We start from the raw sequence: 15,809 nt of genomic DNA, 5'->3' as shown, positions 1-15,809 counted from the left end.
AAAATCACTGCAGATGGTGACTGAAGCCATGAAATTAAAAGACGTTCCTTGGAAGAAAAGCTATGACTAACCTAGACAGCACATTAAAAAGCAGAAACATTACTTTACCGACAAGAGCCCCTCTAGTCAAAGCTATCGTATTTCCAGTGGTCATGTATGGATGTGACGATTGGAATATAAAGAAAGCTGAGTACAGAAGAATTGATGCTTTTGAACTGTGGTGTTGGAGAAGACTCTTGAGAGTCCCTTGGACTGAAAGGAGATCTAACCAGTCCATCCTAAAGGAAATCAGTCCTGAATGTTCATTGGAAGGACTGATGTTGAAGCTGAAACTCCAATACTTTGGCCACCTGATGCGAAGAACTGACTCATTTGCAAAGACACTGATGCTGGGAAAGATTGAAGGTGGGAGGAGAAGGGGACGACAGAGGATGAGATGGTTGGATGGCATCACGGACGCGATGGACATGAGTTTGAGTAAGCTCCGGGAGTTGGTAATGGACAGGGAAGCCTGGCGTGCTGCAGTCCATGGGGTCGCAAAGAGACACGTCTGAGCGACTGAACTGAAACTGAACTCCCCGGTGTCAGGTCCTGGTCTTGACCTTCTACAATAGCGCCACGAGTGTGCGAGGTGGGTACTGCAACCCCCGTGTAGAGACCCGGGAACTAGGGCCGGCAGGGGAGGGTGGGCGTCCTGGAACGCCCCTGGGCGGGGCCTCCGGCCCACCCCGCCCCGCTGGGCCGGGCCGGGCTGGACCGCGCGGAGGCAGCTCAGTCCGCGTCCCGCTAGCCGCACGGGCCATGGAGCCGGTGTCGCTGCAAGACTTCGTGTGCGCCCTGGACCCCGCCTCCCTCCCGCGTGTGCTGCGGGTTTGCTCGGGGGTCTACTTCCAGGGTGAGTGAAGGGCCGAGACCCCTCCGACCTCACGGCCCCGCCGCGGACCGGCTTCTCCCGACCGGGACGTTGGAAACCTGGGGCCTGCGCCCCAACTTCTCCGGGCCACGGCTTTTGCCTCCGTGGAATTGGGGGTGGGGGGTCGCTGATTGCCTCCCAGGGTGGCAACGAGAAGTCACTGAGCTCAGATACTCAGGTGAGTGGAACCGAGCCAAGCGGGATGGAACCGTCGGGCGCATTGCAGGAGGTCCGACCATGCGGGGTCTCGGCACTCAGGCGCTCGCGACGCGGAGCTGTTGCTTGATGATTCTGAAACGCCGGGTCAGCCCTCCCCTCCGTGTACCCTCCGTTGCCCCACCTTGACACCTGTCTACGTGTCCTATTCCGTCCCTCTAGTCCCGCCTTTGCCCCTCTGCTCGGCATTGGGCAGTACTTGATTCGACAAGCTCTTCGGTTCGCAGCTGAAATGACTCCTCCTCCGGGCAGCCCTCCTGGCTCCTTGCACGCCCGCACATTTGCCTACCTGGCCGCAGCCCGCCTGGTTCACAGGGGTGGCACACAGCTGGGGCTTCCTCAGTAGTCATTGCCTGAAAGATCTAGAGGGGAAGAATTGACAGGCCGTGAAGGTGAAAAGAAGGTGGCAGCTCTGAGCGGGGGCGGGCGGGAGGGACTGTGGGCGGCTGCGTGGGGAAGGAGGAGGCAGCGGAGAGAGGGAAGCGAGAGTCTGGGTGGGGTGGGGGAGGCTCCTTCCTTAGAGAGCAAACTCCGCCCGAGTGCCCTGACCCATCCTGTTCCTTCAACCTGCTCCTGGTCCGCACAGGAAAGCGTTCTGAGGCTCCAAGTGGGGTCACAGATCAAGGGTGAGACACCTGGAGGGCCCCCGGGGCAGGACCCGCCGCCAGGCCCGCTTGGGAATCTGAGGGATCTGGGTTCAAATCTCACTCTTCCTGTCTCTGGGGGCTTCCTGCAGGCATCTGTGCTGTTTGCTCTCCTCTGGACCCCCCCCTCACACACTGTGTCACAATGTTTGCGCTTCCTCATTCTGCTTCCCCAGCCCCACCCTGGGAGGCGGGAAGTGGAGGAAGTAAGAAAAGAACCCGATGGGGTGACAGCGTGGGGGTGGGGGTGAGCTGGAGAAGGGCCAGTGATGATCCTGGTGGGACAGGTGGCTCTGATCCCTGCGTGGTTCGGAGCCCCAGGTTGGAGGCAGACATCTGGGCCTGAGTCCTGGTAATGCCTTTGATTACCTGATCATCTTGGCTGCCCATTCATCCTTGCCTAGTCTTGGCAAGACCTTATATAGGAAGAAAGTCCTTCCCTCCAAGGACAGCCATGGGTCTTGAGCACAGTGATACCCCTGCAGTACTGGGCACAGCAGCAGGCATCGAGTCCATCTCCAGCACCAAGGCTGTTCTTACCAGCCCCGAGGGTCTGGAGCCTGAACTGTGTGTTGGAGCCTGAGTGTATTTTCCTGGGGGTAAGGGATGGGGTTTTCATTGATTTTTCGGGCCCTTCTGGGGCTACCTTCGGTGTGAGGTAGAGTCAGGTGGCCTCGAGGTTTGCCCACCTGCAGTGTCTGTCCTTCCTTCAGCAGGATGGCGGGGTGGGGGCCTATGCACTGCCCGAGTGGAAAGATCTTTATCGAGCACCTTCCATGTTCTGGATGCGGCTTTAAGCTCTTGAAACCAGGAAACGTGGGGCTACTGTGCTTGAAAGTGGGGACCCGGAATCCTGCCTACAGGGCCCACCCTCTCAGTGGACTGCCATTCTCTCCTGTGCTTCCTTTAAAAACAAGTCATTTGAAGAAGAAAGTGCCAGGGTGGGTGTTTGGCTGTGTGTGATCTCAGAGCCTCTCTGGGCTTGACTTTGCAGCTGTCTAATAAGGGAATTGGGCTTCTCTAGTGGCTCAGATGGTAAAGAATCCACCTGCAATCCAGGAGACCTGAGTTCGATCCCTGGGTGGGGAAGATCCCCTGGAGGATAGCATGGCAACCCACTCCAGTTTTCTTGCTTGGAGAATCTCATGGACAGAGGAGCCTGGCAAGCTAACAGTCCATAGGGTCCCAAAGGGTTGGACACGACTGAAGCGACTTAGTACGAAATAAGGGAATTGGGATTTACTGGGTGGTTTATACATTCATGACTTACACACCCTGTTCGAGGCTGGGCCTGTGCTAGGTGAGCTGGATCAGTCCTGCTGTATGAGTTAAGTTCCAGAGGCTGGGGGTTGTGACCACAGAGGGGTACAGTCAGTGCTAAATGCAGGCAAAGTGGCATCGATGCTGCCTGAGGAGAGCTGAGCCTGTGGATGCTGGGCAGGGAAGACAGGGAAGGGCATTCCAGGTGGCGGGAACAATGAGGGCCAAGGTGTGGTGAGTGACGTCTTGGGGGAACAGAGCCCTGGCCCCCAGTGACTAGCATTTGCTGAATGGGCGAAACTGAGCTTGCTGTGTCTCCACAGGCTCCATCTACGAGATCTCTGGGAACGAGTGCTGCCTCTCCACAGGAGACTTGATCAAGGTCACCCATGTTCGCCTCCAAAAGGTGGTCTGTGAGAACCCAGGGACAGGCCAGACCACCGAGCTCGCTCCCAATTTCCAGGGTAAGGCGGGCACCTCTGCCTCCCTGAGTGCCCCGGAACCCTCCAGGCACACTCTTGGACCCACTGGACTCCCCACACAAACCCCCAGCCCTCTGGGTTGGCCCCCACGGCCCTCACATCCACCGCCACCCAGCCCCGAAGCACAGATGACCCCTGAGCGCTCTGACAGTGCCCGCAGCCGGCGTGGCTGTGTGCTCTCCTTGTCCATCTCTGATGACGTCTGCCTCTTGGCGGGGACTTTTCCTGTTTTGTGTCTTTGACCACGTGCCTGTTTTTGTCTTCATTCCCACATCCACTCACCAAACATGTATTGACCCTTGCTGCTCACCAGGCCTTGTGCTAGGGGCTGGGGGGTGTGTGCTCAGGATGAATCAGATACAGCCTCCTCCAGTGGGGAGCTTCCAGGATGGCAGGGAGGAGGACAGCAGAGGTAGGCACCCGTTTAGAGAGGGCTCTGGGCATGAGGGGCCTGCCTCAGAGGTCTGTGCGGGCTTCCTGGGGGAGGTGGCACCTGAGCTGGACCAAGGATCCCAGCTAGAGGGAGTGGCACGTTCACATAGCATAGTCACTGCAGGAGGCGTGCGGCGTGGTGGACCACAGGCCCAGACGCTAAACCCAGCAGCCTGGGTGGGAATCCCCAGGTGTGCCGGCTACTAGCTGTGGCTGTGGTGAGTTCCCACGGTCTCTCTGCCTCTGCTCCGTCTTCTGTCATGAGGGAGTCAGGCTTGAGGGCATCACCTACTCAAAGGACATGAGTTTGAGCAAACTCCGGGAGATAGTGAAAGACAGGGAAGCCTGGCATGCTGCAGTCCATGGGGTCTCAAAGAGTCGGACACGACTGAGCGGCTGAGCAACAAGGTTGATGTGAGCATTAAATGAGTTGCCACATACGATGTGCTTAGAACAGGACTGGGCTCAGAGCAGGCGCCCTCTGAGGGCTTGTTCTCAGTATGCTTTCTTGATTTTAATCCCTGAAGTACAGTTTTGTGAGTGAATGTTTTTGTTTCTTAGGAGATGCACCAAATATTAGGAGTAATATTTAGATATAATGGGGCATCAGGTCTATAAGGGGCCTGGTGAGGGCTTGGGTTCCAGGTGAGGAGCAAGAGGTGGGGAGGTGAGTGGAAGCCAGACCACTGGGGGAGGCTTTTGTGCGGCACTGATCCATTTCAGTCTTTATTTTGAAGGCATTAAGTAGCCAAAGAGGGTTTTAAAAAGGGAAGTGATAGGTTTTATTTTCTATTTTGAGGATTTTTTAAAAACTTGAAATAATTTCAGACTTACAGAAGACTTTCTAGAATTCTTATATACTGTTTATCCAGATTCACCAATTATTAAGCATTTTGTTACGTTTGTTTTCTCTCTCTGTATATTATATATACATATACATACATATGAACATATATTACTATTATATATGTGTATATATATAATCTTTTTATATATCTATGTGTGTGTGTATGTATATATATATGTATCTTTTTCCGAACCATTTGAGAGTAAGTTACAGACATGATGCCCCATTACATCTAAATATTACTCCTAATTCAGTGTATCTCCTAGAAAACAAAGGCGTTCACTCACAAAGCTGTAGTTGAGTGATTAAATTCAGAAAATCCAGTATTGATACAATACTACTGTCTAGCCCACAGTCTGTATTCAAATTTCACCAGCTGCCCTATAATATATCCTTGATAGCCTGGTGTTTGCCTTGATTCAGAATCCAGCCTCAGATCACACATGACATTCAGTTTAGCCTCCTTTAGTCTCCTTTAGGCTGAAATAGTTCCTCCGCCTGCCTTTGCCTTGATATCAACGTTTTTTGAACAGTCCAGATCAGTACTTTTGCAGAATGTCCTTCAGACCGAGTTTGTGTGGTGTTTCCTCGAATAGATTTGAGTGGAGGGTTTCGGCAGGAAAATGTAGAAGTGGTATTACCTCCAGACATGAGATATCTTAGGCCAGTCTGGTAGCAGAAGAATGGACAGGGCGGCAGGAGGAAGGGGAAAGAGCTGGTCAGAGGTCACTGGCCAGTAGCTCTTGGGTTTCTAGTTTGGGAGGGACAATGGCGCTCGCCCACCCAGGACAGGGTGATGGGAGCTGGTGTGTGGAAACAGAGCAGTGCTGAGGTGTCTGGGGGCAAAGATGGAAAACTTTAGAGGCAGGACGGGCTGGGAGGCGGGAAAATGTGGCAGTCAGTGTGTCTGTCCTGTTCCGTCTCTGGTGACAGTCCCTCTGTGTCTGTGTTGGAAGGAACCGTCCCCAGCCCTGCCCCTCGCTGTCCGTTCGCACACGGTCACTTGCTGCCTCTAGTCCCTCAGCCCTGCAGCCCAGATATGCCAGCACTGGCCCACCTTTGACCCCTGTCCTTGGGATTCTGCCTGGTTCTCTGCAGCCAGACCTGGGTGTGGGGTTCACGGCCCTAGGCTGAGCAAAAGCCTGCCCCACCCTGACACCCCCTGCTGTGCCCCCACAGGCCTCTTCAGCCCCCTCACCGGCCCCCAGAGCTATGGAACCCTGGAGGAGCTGGTCTATGCTGCAACCCAGAGCTCCAAGTCACTGCCCATCCGCTTCATGTCGACCCACAGAATCGCCACCAAGGCCAGGGTGGTGCCTCAAGAGCAGCCCCTCAAGCTGGAGGCTGTGGAGATGCACCAGGGGGCCTGCTGTGCCCGCTGTGTGCTGGACTCCGGGGCCCAGCAGGGCTTTCTGCACCTGCCCTTGTCCCAGCAGGGGCCCTTCTGGAAACTGGAGCCCGGGCCCCCTCGGACCCTGCTCCAGGTGCTGCAGGACCCCACCGTGAGGGACACCCTTCTCACCTGCTCCGCCTTCCCCTGGCGCTGCCTGACCTTGAAGCCCCAGTATGAGGTCGAAGCCATCATGCACTGTGAGTTCCCTGGGCAGGAGGATGGGGGTGGGAGGCGGGAGGGACAGAGGGGTCCCAGGGGAGTTGCTTTGATGGATAAACCAGGGATTCTGGGTGGTTTACCTGGTATATACAATGTAACGGAGTTAAGATTCCCCAGCAGTGGAAGTTGGGTGCAAAAGGAGATAGGAAAACAGGGTAACTTGAGTGAGATCCCATATAGTTTATAAAATTGGGCAAAAGTTGGGTTGTGCGCTTGTCCACTGCTAGGACAAAGAAACAGTGTTACAAAGTGAAACCTTGAGCCTTTGCTCTGGAGAAATGTATTTTCCTGTTTCTGGGGAGCAGGATTGCTGGTGAAGGGCCTCCTGTTGGGGAAGGCACTGTCTGGCTGAGTCCCCCGGCTGTTTCATAGGTCACTTCTTAGGCGGGCTGGTGGCTGCACACAGAGGGTTGGTGAAGCAGAGGCAGAACCTGCCAGGTCTAGCTGGTCGGCGGCCACACTGGAGCAAAGGTAGAAGAATGGGTGTATCTGTCGAGGTTCCCAGGGCACTCCCACCCCATTCTTCTACCTCCACTCAGGCTTGGCCTCCGATTGGGCAGACCCCTGCCTCATCAACCCTGCTTTGGATGCTACCAGAAGCCTCATTAAGGACTGTCTTAAGAAACAGCCTATGCTTTGTTTACTAGTTTTTTTGTTTTTGTTTTTTAAATAATGAGTTGGCTGCCCTGGAGAATAAGGCAGCTCAGGTAATCTAGAAAACATTCTAAAGAAAAGAAAAAAAAAAAAAAAAATATATATATATAATGAGCCCACATCTGCCCATCTCCCAGCTTCAACCAATTATCAGCTCGTCTGGCACAGAGCAAAAATCCCAACCATGTGACCTGAGGGAAGTCACCACCATTCTTTGGAGTCTCAGTGTTCTCATCTGCAAAATGGGAACATTCCCTGTTCCGATTTCCATGTGGTATGACTCACACAACACAGTGGGTAGGCCAGTTTTCCTCATTCTCTTAGAGTTTATGCACTTGGCACTTTCAGCACCAGGGCAGGATGTTATCCAAAGTCACGCAGTCACTGTTTTTCTTGATTTGACTTTTATTTATTCAAATCCAGAAAGGATTTGGAAAGACAGCTTATATTCAAAATTATATCAAATTTGAATGTATACAATTTGATATATTTAATTATGCACAATTATATTCAAAATTCAATTAAAATTTTAAAAGTAAACTGGATATTCAGTGATATTAAGGAATTACCAAATTATTATTTCAATGTGATCATTGCCTAGTTGTTATTAAAATTTTAATTATCCCTTCTTTTAGCAATACACACTGAAATGGTCACAGATGGCAAGATATGATTATTCTGATTCAAAGTAACCCAGTGGAGGGGGAATGGATAGATGGGGGTATAAATGAAAGAAGATGAGCCACGGGTTTAAATGTTGAACCTGGGTGACAGGTTCATAAGGGTTCACAATACTATTCTACTTTTGTAAACATTTAAAACTTTCTATAATAACTTTTTATTAATTTTTTAAAGAGTTTTTTTTTTAATGTAGACCATTTAAAAAGTCTTTATTGAATTGGTTACAATATTGCTTCTGCTTTATGTTTTGTTTTTTTTGGCCACTAGGCATGCATGTGGGGGTTTTAGTTCCCCGACCAGGGGTCAAACGCACACCCCCCTGTATTGGAAGGCGAAGTCTTAACCACTGGACCGCCAGGGAAGTCCCTATAACAACTTTTTTAAAAGAGGTACAAGGAAAGGAGTGGGCGAGGAAGCTGGCACAATAGGAAAATGCTGGTAGGAAGGAAAAGACAGAGACAGGCAGGAGGTCAGCAGACCCAGACCTCTGAGGGGAGGAGGGCGTGGGCCCGGGCTGACCTCTCCCCTCCACAGTCCGCAGGACCGTCGTCAAGATCCCCTCCACCCTGGAGGTCGACGTGGAGGACGTCACCACCTCCTCGCAGCACATTCACTTCATACAACCGCTGCTGCTGAGCGAGGCCCTGGCCCGGGGAGGCCCCTTTCCCCTGGCCACAGAGATCCTGGAAGTTCCGCAGGGATCCCCCAACTTCCTCAGCCCGTGGCTGAGCTCCTTACAGAAGGGCCAGAGGCTCTGCCTCCATGGCGTGGCTTCACCGCCCTGGCGGTTCCTGGCCTCGACCAGGGGCCGGAAGGTACCCAGACACTTCATGATCTCCGGGGCCTACCGGGGCAAGCTGCGGCGGCGGCCGAGAGAGTTCCCCACGGCCTACGACCTCCTGGGTGCTCTCCAGCCGGGCCAGCCGCTCCGGGTCGTGGCCACAAAGGACTGTGAGGGAGATGAGCTGGAGAACTTGGGGTTTGCATCCCTGGCTGTGGGTGACAGGCTGGAGGTGCGGGGGTCTGGCCAGGCCCTTGGGCAACATGAGAGGGACATAGATGTCTTGGTGTGTCAGCGGCTAGGTGAGCCGACTGGGGAGGAAGAGGCTGGGGAGGATGAAGAAGTGGAGGACCAAGAACAGATTCTGCTGCCCCTCTACTTCTCTGGCGGCTTTGTGGAGGAGCTGAGCGATGCCCGGCGCTATAGCCTGCAGGACCTGACTGCCCAGTTCTCACTGCCCTGTGAGGTCAAGGTGGTAGCCAAGGACCCCAGGCACCCCGCCGACCCTCTGCCCTCCTTCCCGGGCCTGCAGCTGGAAGAGAAGATCCTGGAACCCTTCTTGGTGGTCAGCCTGGACTCCGACCCCGAGATGTGCTTCGAGATCCCTCCCCGGTGGCTGGACCTGACTGTCGTGGAGGTCAAGGAGCTGCCGGGCCAGCCGTCTGGGGCCCTCCCCATGGCCACAGTGGAGGAGCTGACGGAGGCCTTCTACTATCGCCTGCGGAAGCTACCAGCCGTTGAGAGTCAAGCTCCCCCACCCAGGCCTCCAAAGAGTAAGGGCCTCAGTGAGCAGAAGAAGCAGATGAGCAAGGAGAAAGGCATCAAGGTACCAAGAGAACCCCAGGGGGCAGGGAGGGGCCCTCTGTTGGGATCGTTCGAGTCCTGCTGTTCCTTCTTTGGCATGGCACTTCTCTTCCAGTCGTAGGGAACCTAGAGTTTATAAACGTGCACACCGGGTACCCACTATTCCATCCTGACCACCCTAACATCAGTGTGATTATCCGTATTTTACGGTTGAGAAAATGAGGTCTCAGAGACTCTGAGATGTGCCCCAAGTTACACAGTTCAGTGGCCCTGAACTGGAGCATGGCATTGCACCTCCAAATTCACGGGGCTCTTCCTGTCTCTGCTAACCCTGCTGTCACTCCCCAGCTCACGCTGCAGCATTTTTCACCTGAACCGTTAGAGCAGCCTCTTCAACCCCTCCCCACTGATATCGGAACGGCCTCCCACATCTCTCCTGGTCGCTGAGGGGCCTCAGCCCCATCTTCTGAACCCTTCAGTGGCTCCCCGTTGCTGGGGGTGATGGAATCCCTTAACATGGTATCCAGGGTCCTTTAGAGCTGACTTCAGCCTCGCCTTCCCAGGCCTGTTTTCCGTGTCAGCAGCCCACACTCCAACTCCTGACGCTCCCTCAATATGCCAAGATTCCCGCCTCAGCACTTCATGCAAGCCAGTCTTTTTGCCAGGAACGTTCTTCCTCCTTTCAGACTCCTGGGCAAGGCTCCGCTTAGATTTCTTCCAAGGCAGTGATAGTCCTGCATGCTGTATGTAGCCTGGAGGTGGGGGGCTGTGTCGTTTTTTCTCTTTTTGGCTGCGCTGGGTCTTCACTGCTGTGTGCACTCGCTCTAGTTGCAGCGGGCGGGGGCTACTCAAGTTGCGGTGTGTGGGTTTCTCTTGTTGCCGAGCATGGGCTCCAGGCGTGCGGGCTTAGCCATCTCGCAGTTTGTGGAATCTTCCCGGACCAGGGATTGAACCCACGTTCCCTGCATTGGAGGCTGATTCTTAACCACTGGACCACCAGGGACATCCAGTCATGAAGTTTTAATCAGTTGTATTTGGTCTTTGGGGCTAGAACAAGAGTTCTGTGGGGCAGGCTCTGCCGACTCCAAGGCAGGCAGAGAAAGTGAGAAAAACTTTCTCCAGAGAAAAACTCACTGTCAGTGAGTCTGAATGGAATCAGACTGAATCACAAGGGGGAAGGAACCAAAGAGTCAGAAATACTAAGTTCACATCCCAGCTTCCTCACTCTGCGGCAGGGACCCCTGCTCTGGGCACGTTTCCTCACCAGTGAGCCTGAGAGAACGTTGCTAATTCTCAGTGCGGTTTTGTTAGCCTCAGTTGGTAAAGAATCCGCCTGCAATGTAGAAGACCCTGGTGCGATTCCGAGGTTGGGAAGATCCCCTGGAGAAGGGGAAAGGCTACCCACTCCAGTATTCTGGCCTGGAGAATTCCGTGGACTGTATTGTCCATGGGGTCACAGTCGGACACCACTGAGCCACTTCACTTTCACTTGTTGGGCGCTTACTCTGGGGCAGGCACCTTATATGCAGCCCCACCTAGCCCTCACAACCTCCCTCTGAGGTGGGCACTGGCAGTTCTTTTTATGGTTGAGAAAACAAGAGGCACAGAGAGGTAAAGGAGTTTACCTCAGATCACACAGTTAGAGCTTCCCCAATGACTCAGCAGGTAAGGAACCCACCTGCCATGCAGGAGACATAGGAGATTCTGGTTTGGGGAGATTGGGGAGATCCCCTGGAGGAGGGCATGGCAACCCACTCCAGTACTCTTGCCTGAAAAATCCCGTGGACAGAGGAGCCTGGAGGGCTACAGCCAAAAGGGTCATGAAGAGTCAGACATGACTGAGCGACTAAGCGCACACACATGTGCGCACACACACACACACAGCTGCCAAGTGGCAGGCTGGAGGTTGAAATTGGGTCCGACCACATGGCCTGAACACCTACCTGCCATGCTTTGCTGATAAAGGGTGTTGGGGAATGAGTTGTATAAAAAGCACTTTGTAAACTGTTAACAAGCTATTATCTTGGGATGTGGAGAGACTTGTATTTGTACTATGTGGGGAGGTAGTGGGATGGTGGTGGAAGTTGAAAAATGACCCCGAACCATCTCAGCCCCAGAAGGGACTCCAATCTGTGGGGCAGCAGGTAGGGTAGCTGTTTTCTGACAAGAATCAAGAATAGACTAGGAAAAAAAAAAAGAATAGACTAGGACATCTGAAACGCAGGCCTGTGACAGTGTTGGAAAGAATGTGGTACAGATCCGAGACCTCCGCCCCAGCCTTGGTTTCTTTGGGCCTCTTCCCTGCTTGTTGTCCTAGAACCAGCAACTTTCCCTCCCTGGGCACGGGTGTTCTCTGCTGCTCACCAGGGCGCTGTACTGTTTGCCCTTGAAAGCATGGCGGGAAAAGAGGTGGCTTTATTTTTGTTCTTTTTTGGCTGCGCTGGGTCTTCACTGCGGCCGTGGGCTTTCTCTTGTTGCGGTGTGCTTGCTTCTCGCTGCGGTTGCAGTGGCGTCTCGTTGCGGCACGTGGGCTCTAGAGCACAGACTCAGGACATGTGGGATCCTCCCAGGCCAGGGATCGAACCTGCGTCCCCTGCACTAGCAGGCGATTATTAACCACTGGACCACCAGGGATGTCCCGAGCAGCAGCTTTTTAGAGGTCACAGACCTGTTCTGGGCCCCAAGCTTGACCTAGCCAGAAATCCCGCGTGAGGTGTGGCGTGGCACAATTTCACTGAGCCTGGTTCCTTACCTACAAACTGGGGGCTCAAACAGCTCCTCAGAGAGTGAAATGGGCTGACATGCATACAGTGTTTGGCACATGGTGTGTTTGGCACATGGTGTTTGGCACATGGGAGTTCAGTAAAAGTCCTCTTCCTCCTGGGATGCTCCTCAGCCCTGCACTCTTGCTCTGAGGCTTTGTGACTACATTTTGTTCCTTCGGTGACAGATCTGAAGGACGATGACCAAATCCCCGTGGAAAAATGCAGGGACATTTTCCTGTCTGGCCCCCAGTCCCATCATCCCTAATCCTGACCCCCTTTTCCCCTGCCAAAGAACATTTCAAATGCTTGTAGCAAAAACTCCTGGTGTTCTGAGATGTGCTACTCTGAAAGGGAAGTTCAGAGGGGAGCAGAGGAAGTAACAATTGGAGGAAATTGCATTTTGTGGACTCTGCCACCCTATTTCTTGAGACCCTGCTGACTTCTGCTTTTTCTCCCATGTAGTCCTCTGAAGTCTCAGAATTGCAGGAACCACCTCTGCTGCCTAAACTCAGGACAAAGTCCTTGCCGAAGGTCACCCAGGACAGTTCCAATTTATACAGTGAGGTTCCTGGCCGCAAGAAGGGCTGCAGGCCCGCTGTGCCCATCACTGAAGATTCAGGTGAGTTCCCTCAGCCCGTTCATCCAATCCTTGCTTCTCCCCTCCCCCACACCATTCTGCTGCTGCTTTGCCTCTGAGGGCACCAGCCATACCCTCAGCAGGGCCCTGCCTGTGGGCAGACCCTTCTGCAGTCCTAGTTGGATGCACAGGCTTATATGGGGTGAGCTTAGGCTGAAGGATCCTTACTGTCCTTCACCTAGGGGCTCCAGGGCCCTGGCAGGCAAAATGACTTCATCCAACTACCCTCCCCAACGCACACAGGAAGGTTGGCAAAGTGTGCAGACACAACCAATTGTGGCTTCTGGGCTAGCAAGGACCTTAGAGCATCCAGACCAAACCCTCCCCTGTCCAGGGGGTGGAAGTGCCCTAAAGATGGGAAGCAACCTAAGGCCGAAGATCCTTACTGACCTGGATTCTTTTGCAGATGATGAACATGATTACGAAGAAATAGCTGAGCAGTTTTCGAAAACCCTCTAGGCGCTGGAAGAACCTTACATCCTAACTGTTGCTTCTCAGGGAATCGGAGATACCAGCTAACAGTTACAGGCTTTTAGAGGACCTTGGACAAGACCTCTCAGAAATCAGACTGTGGACGAGGAATGGCCGTCTGAGGCCTGACTGGAAACCTGCACCAGCTCCCCTCAGTTCCAGGTTCCTACCACCCGGAGCTGGCTTCTCTGGGCCCAGCATCTTGCATTCGGCTCTCTCAGCCTCAGAGCTTTGGTATCAAGTAGCCGACTGGGTTCTACTCAATCCTGTATCTGTAATACCAGCTGCCCCACTGGTTAGTGCAGGAAGGAATCCAAGAGACTGCCCACCTGGATGTGGCAGCACAGTGCCTCCTGCCTCTGGGGACTCAATCCTGATCACACGCTGCAGTGGGAGTTTCTTTAAGACCCATACCACCCCTGCTCCACTCTCGTCTCCCCCTCCCCATCCCCAGCTCTGAGCCTCTGAGGGACCAGGACTGTCTTCCTCATCTCTGCAGCACCCAGCACATGAACAGCTAGAGGTGACTATCCAATATTATTTTATAAAACCAGAGAATAAAAATTACATCTGAGCTTCTAGAAGAATGATAATCATGATCACTTACTAAGTTGCATCTGTGTGCCAGACTTTTTACAAGCCCTACCTAAATTCTCAACTCTCTGAGGCAGACAATGGCAGGATTGTCAGCAGAGGACAGGATAGACAAATAGATGGTAGAAGTCTCCAGCTGAGGTGGGAGCTGAATAGAGGGTCCAGTTTCCACTCCTTGATTCTAGGCATTACACCTGAGTGTCCTTCCTTTGCCTGCTACCATCCCTCCGGCTCTCTGGACCCATGCCACACCCCAGCACGGAGCTCTTCAGGTGACCACTGCACGGTGACTATTGCTGCTGGGCCAGTCTCCAGTACCTAGCATTCATCCTTGTCTTCACACCAGTTCCCATGCCCTCCTTCGCAGACACAGTCTGTACTACACAGCGGACCCTGAGGAGAGAGCATTCTGGGAAAAGCAGTAAGCAAAAAAAAGTTCCTCCTGGGTACAGAACCCCTAGGGGTCAAGAGCACATGCAAAATGGCAACAGTTTTCACTTTCATGTCTGCACTGGATTTTGGCACCAAACTGAGTAAGGTCACAAAAGGGAGGCACAGGAGAGGACCACCAGTTTCCACAAAAGGGGATTTCTGAGTGGCCAAATGCTACTATGAGGAGAAAGGCAGTGATTTCCCAGCAGGGAAAGCTGGGCTTACAAGGAAAACATGCTTGAAAACCACATTGTGAATGTCTTACCAGAGCAACGGGGTCAGGCAGGGAACGGAGCAAAGGCAGACACCACCCTCAGGGTGCCTGTGTCGTCTTCCCTCCATGATAAACCACGGGGTGGGAGGAGGGTATTATAGTGAGGTTAGAGTCCCCCCACCCCCTGGCAGTGATCTCCAAAGTGAGTGCGCATGATGACTGACTGGGAAACAAAAGAATTACAGCTGACCCTGGAGCAACAAGGGGGTTAGCGTGCTGACCCCCACAGTCAAAAAATCCTCAGATCACTTTACAGTTGGCCCTCTGTATACGCAGATGCAACCGCAACCAACTGTGGATTGTGTAGTATGTACTTATTGAAAAAAATCTGAGTATAAGTGGACCTGCACAGTTCAAACCGTGATGTTCTGTAATAGTATCCCTTTATATTTATTTTTAATATCTTTTCATTTTTAATTTTTGAATGTTTTGTAATATATGTAACAAACTAACATAGTAACATATAAATAACTGTTAAATAAAGGAATGTAACTTGGAGGTGCATGCTCAAAAATGTATCAAGAGTTTTTAATTTCTCTCAACATTTCCCACCTGTACATCTAGTAAGACCTTCCTGAGAGGAGGCTGTACTCATGGCTTGGCCGTGACACGGGATTTCTGAGCGCTTGGGTCACTGTGCTGTTCTGCTGTCTCAACAGTGTGCCAAGGGAACACTGCATTCCCGACGTCCCAGGTAACCACAAACATCTAAGTGTGCGTGCCCCCAGCCTGAGCAGGCAGAAGCTCTAGAGGCTGGGGTTTCATTCTGCTGAGGAGTGGCCCGCCTCTGCTCAGCCCCAAGGGCCTCTGTGGTGCTCGGGAACTACAGAACTCCTGTAAGATCATGTCAATGCCGAGACGGCAGGGAACTCTATCACTGGGCAGCTACTCTGTGTTACTGGGAATGTGGAGTCGGCAACACCTGGGACGCCAGTCTCTTGCTTTATACTCCTGGAAGTTGGCAAATGAGCCGACACAGTAGGTACTGAATAAACACTAGCTGGGTTAATGAGCAAGCAGTTTTTGATTGCTAAATCAAATTCAAAATGAAAAGAAGAAAAACCCAAACCACTGCTCTTGTCCCCTTGCCCATTTGAGGGCATCAGCATGGTAACTAGAAAGAGAAGTCCACCACCCATGGAAGTATTCTATCATGCATTCCATATTCAAATGAATACATTTTTTTAAACCTGTTTTTAGCCATTGTTCTTTTAGGAAACAAGAATGGACACGCTTGCAAATAAGCACACTGGCTGACTGGCTTGTAAACATCTGCACAGCTCCCCAGGTGGGAAGTATCCTGCGAGCAC

The 15,809-nt window shown here is 52.7% G+C and overlaps 1 protein-coding gene across 1 annotated transcript; it reads left to right on the top strand.

Moving 5' to 3' along the window:
- The first annotated feature begins 740 nt into the window (after positions 1–740).
- Positions 741–15,017, top strand: THEMIS2 (thymocyte selection associated family member 2). The gene is made up of 6 exons (XM_019980184.2): positions 741–895; positions 3,357–3,497; positions 5,974–6,384; positions 8,276–9,348; positions 12,554–12,710; positions 13,135–15,017. Exons 1-6 carry the CDS (start codon positions 802–804, stop codon positions 13,185–13,187), a joined length of 1,929 nt encoding a protein of 642 aa, XP_019835743.2. The 5' UTR covers positions 741–801; the 3' UTR covers positions 13,188–15,017.
- Positions 15,018–15,809: the final 792 nt, after the last annotated feature.

The sequence above is a fragment of the Bos indicus genome, chromosome 2, assembly GCF_029378745.1.
Source record: "Bos indicus isolate NIAB-ARS_2022 breed Sahiwal x Tharparkar chromosome 2, NIAB-ARS_B.indTharparkar_mat_pri_1.0, whole genome shotgun sequence".
Classification (NCBI taxonomy): Eukaryota; Metazoa; Chordata; class Mammalia; order Artiodactyla; family Bovidae; genus Bos; species Bos indicus.
This window is presented reverse-complemented; position numbering and strand designations above follow the sequence as displayed.

Bases quoted from the DNA above. Each gene is read 5' to 3' on its own strand.
- THEMIS2 (XM_019980184.2), top strand. From the start codon at position 802: ATGGAGCCGGTGTCGCTGCAAGACTTCGTGTGCGCCCTGGACCCCGCC. The intron at 896-3,356 runs GTGAGTGAAGGG...GTGTCTCCACAG, and splicing joins CTCGGGGGTCTACTTCCAGG to GCTCCATCTACGAGATCTCT. The intron at 6,385-8,275 runs GTGAGTTCCCTG...TCCCCTCCACAG, and splicing joins GGTCGAAGCCATCATGCACT to TCCGCAGGACCGTCGTCAAG.